The sequence below is a fragment of the Oncorhynchus gorbuscha genome, linkage group LG06 (assembly GCF_021184085.1).
Source record: "Oncorhynchus gorbuscha isolate QuinsamMale2020 ecotype Even-year linkage group LG06, OgorEven_v1.0, whole genome shotgun sequence".
Classification (NCBI taxonomy): Eukaryota; Metazoa; Chordata; class Actinopteri; order Salmoniformes; family Salmonidae; genus Oncorhynchus; species Oncorhynchus gorbuscha.
In genome coordinates this window covers 31,886,930-31,890,386 of record NC_060178.1, presented here as the reverse complement: position 1 = coordinate 31,890,386, position 3,457 = coordinate 31,886,930, and the positions used below count along the sequence as shown (strand labels likewise).

At 39.8% G+C, this 3,457-nt stretch overlaps 1 protein-coding gene across 4 annotated transcripts; it reads left to right on the top strand.

Annotated features, from left to right (window-relative positions):
* Positions 1 to 309: 309 nt before the first annotated feature.
* On the top strand, positions 310 to 3,108 carry LOC124037836 (E3 ubiquitin/ISG15 ligase TRIM25-like). Of its 4 annotated transcripts, XM_046352951.1 has the most exons (7): positions 312 to 969; positions 1,230 to 1,325; positions 1,480 to 1,713; positions 1,870 to 2,029; positions 2,237 to 2,278; positions 2,398 to 2,466; positions 2,555 to 3,108. In XM_046352951.1, exons 1-7 carry the CDS (start codon positions 376 to 378, stop codon positions 3,088 to 3,090), a joined length of 1,731 nt encoding a protein of 576 aa, XP_046208907.1. In that variant the 5' UTR covers positions 312 to 375; the 3' UTR covers positions 3,091 to 3,108. The 4 variants fall into 4 exon arrangements, 3 of the variants coding, with proteins under 3 accessions (XP_046208908.1, XP_046208909.1, XP_046208907.1); XM_046352952.1 differs by having other exon boundaries at positions 310 to 969; positions 2,398 to 2,698; XR_006839245.1 differs by having other exon boundaries at positions 311 to 969; positions 2,237 to 2,466; positions 2,555 to 2,632.
* Positions 3,109 to 3,457: the final 349 nt, after the last annotated feature.

Here is a 3,457-nt window from a genome sequence, read left to right as displayed (position 1 = left end):
ATTTAACCATATTTCTGTCCTGCCTGAGGATTCAAAATGCAACTAGTTCTTTTAGGTGTCAGGGAAAATGTATAGGAGTAAAAGTACACATTTTCTTTAGGAATGTGGTGGAGTAAAAGTTGTCAAAAATATAAATAGTAGGGTACAGATACACCAAAAAACGACTTACTCGTACTTTAAAGTATTTTTACTTAATAAGTGCTTTACACCACTGGCTGCCACCTACTGTACTGGAGTGTGTACCACACCCCCCAGCTGTGCAGGCAAAACAGGAAATGTCGTTTTTCAGAACGAATAGGAATTCAGATTGTTGCACTATACCGGAACCAGTCCTGACACACAAGATAAACATTCGTCTCGGCCACAATCTCTAAAATGGCTGAGTCTTGTTCATTATTTGGTGAAGAACAATTCACTTGTTCAATTTGTCTGGATCTACTGAAGGAGCCTGTGACCATTCCTTGTGGACACAGTTACTGCATGGGCTGTATAAAGGACTACTGGAGTCTAAATGACCAGACAGGTGTCTACAGCTGTCCTCAGTGTAGACAGATATTCACCACAAGGCCTGCTCTGAACAAAAATACCATGTTTGCAGAGGTAGTGGAAAGACTGAAGAAGACTGAAGAACTCCAAGCTGACCCTTCTGTTCCTAGTTATGCTGAACCAGGGGATATTGTGTGTGATGTCTGTGCTGGGAGAAAGCAGAAAGCCATCAAGTCTTGTCTTCTGTGCCTGGCCTCGTACTGTGAAACACACCTCAAGCTTCATGACAAGCTAAACCCAGGAAAACGACACAGGCTTGAGGAAGCCTCCATACAGCTACAGGAGAAGATCTGCTCCCAGCATGACAAACTGCTGGAGGTTTACTGTCGTACCGATCAACGTTGTCTCTGCTATGAGTGTTTGATGGGTGTACACAAAGGCCATGAAACCGTTTCAGCTGTAGCTGAAAGCACGGAAAAACAGGTAAGCTCTCTGAGACTGCTTCTACATGTTTTGTATGACTTAAAATCAAATAAAAAAGTGCTGAATTAAACACTTGAAACTGTAGCCTTACGCTTCAGTATCTACACTGGTAAAAGAGATAAGACCTAGTCTGAAGTCCACATAGCAATTAAACAGTAGCTAGAGAGTAAACAAAACACCACCCGAACCTCCCAAGGTTTACAGCACCATTCCAATGAAATCCCATATAATTTTCACTCATAAGAGTTTTGGATCTACAGAAAGAACTGAAGGAGGAACACAAGAAATCCAAGCAAGTAATCAAGAGGAAAGAGAAGGAGCTATTGCGGTTGAAGCAGGCCATGGAGTCTCTCACAGTGAGTATTGATGAGAGAACCTCAACTTCTGACAACTGAAGCTCTTCTCCAACCAATCATCTGATAAGTTCAGTGTTCAGAGCTGTATGAGAGGTCTGTATGAGAAGACTGCTGCTCTCTCTCCCACTCTCTTTTTGTGTGTGACTCCCTACAGTACTCAGCACAGGTAGCTGTGGAAGACAGTGACAAGGTCTTTGATGAAATGATCCGCTCTGTTGAGAAGTGGCACTCTGATGTGAAAAGACTGATCAGATCACAGGAGAATGCTGCTGTGGGCCAGGCTGAAGAGCAGGTTGACCAGTTGCAAAAGGAGATTGCAGAGTTGAGGAGGAGAGATGCTGAGCTTGGGCAGTTGTCAAAAATAAAAGATTCTATTATTTTCCTCCAGGTAATATTGGCACTATCAAGACTCCTGGATAAAATGACTCTTCATTAAAATATATATTTTTTGCCAAATTCACACACAATTCCTCTGGTACTTTGTTTCACTTTGAATTTGTCAGGATCCAACTTGTATATTAAGATTGCCTGTCTGTGTTTACAGAGCTGTCAATCAATCCTAGCCCTCCCTGGATGTGGAGACTCATGCAGCATCAATGTCAGCCAACAAGTGTCTTTTGAAGGAGTGAAGAAATCTGTGGCTGAACTGAAACAGCGATTGGAGGACATCTGCAAAGGGACCTTTGTAAAAATCTCTAAAAAAGGTTTGCAACAAACAAACCAAACTTGTCAAATCCCTTGTTACACTCAAACCATCTCCACTGACAAATCAATAGCTTTCCTTCAGTATAATTGAGTAAACCTAATTAAAAAACAACAAATGAACAGACTTCTGTATACATACCTGAATTTCTATAGAATGGCTAAATTACATTGTTATACTCACTAGGACTATATATCTGTTTCCACAGTACAAGATGTTCATATTCTGCAGGCATCAAATCCCAGTCCACGTGAGCCAATTGTCACCACACATTTGCACTAAAATGACATCAGCACAATCACAGTTTATCTTGAGACTAAATGCAACATAATTGACTGTCTTTAGTTCATTATTTCTGTATCCCTCTAGCTCTACCCCAAGTAAAAGAAAAGTTTGTGGAGAGTAAAGTACCAACAACAAGGCAGGAGTTTTTGAAATGTAAGTATGGAAGACAAACAACAGACAGACAGGCAGACAGATCAATACTTGTTGTATGGGTTCATCATATCTGATTTCTTACCATCAGATGCCAGTCAGCTCACATTGGACCTAAACACCGCACATAAAAACCTCCTTCTCTCCAAAGACAACAAAGAGGCTGTATGGAAGGATGTGGCACTGCCTTATCCTGACCACCCAGAGAGATTTGTAAACAATGCTGTAGTACTGTGTAGAGAGGCTCTGTCAGGCCGCTGTTACTGGGAAGTTGAATGGAGTGGAGTACAGGTTGTTATGGGTGTTGCATATAAGGGGATAAACAGAAAGAAGTGTCCTACTCATGATCATTTTGATTGGATTTTAAACTTTTATGAACAGACCTGGAGTTTGTATGTGTTTGGTCGCTGTGTTTGGGAGAATACTAAACAGACTAAACAACTACCTTTTTGGCCTTCTAAGAAATTAGGGCTCTACTTGGATCACAAGGCTGGATCGCTAACGTTCTATAACATTACTGACACAATGACCCTCCTCTATAGAGTACAAACTACATTCACTCAACCACTCTATCCTGTTTTCTGGATCAAAGTACAGTCCGGGATGAAATTGTGCCGCATGAAATAAATGATTATTATAAAAATATGATGCTTTTTGAAATCCTCTTTTTACAATTGAAAAGAAGTACGGGGTTTTGTCTGTTTGGGATTATAAACGGCACCCACTTCTAACGGCAATCATTTACAACAAATTATACAAATGATATGCTGTATGAGTAAGAAGGAAGTATACCAATTGCATACAATAATGAATAAAAATAAATGAATGGTAATATCTGTGTCAATGTTCTTTAATGCTCAAAAAGAAAAGCTTATATTTGAGAATTTAGGCCTCAGGCTATACAACATTGGTTATAAATCTTCTTACTTATTTATTTTGTATTTATTTATTATAAAACAGATATACTATACCTTCCAATGTGATACAGAGTTGC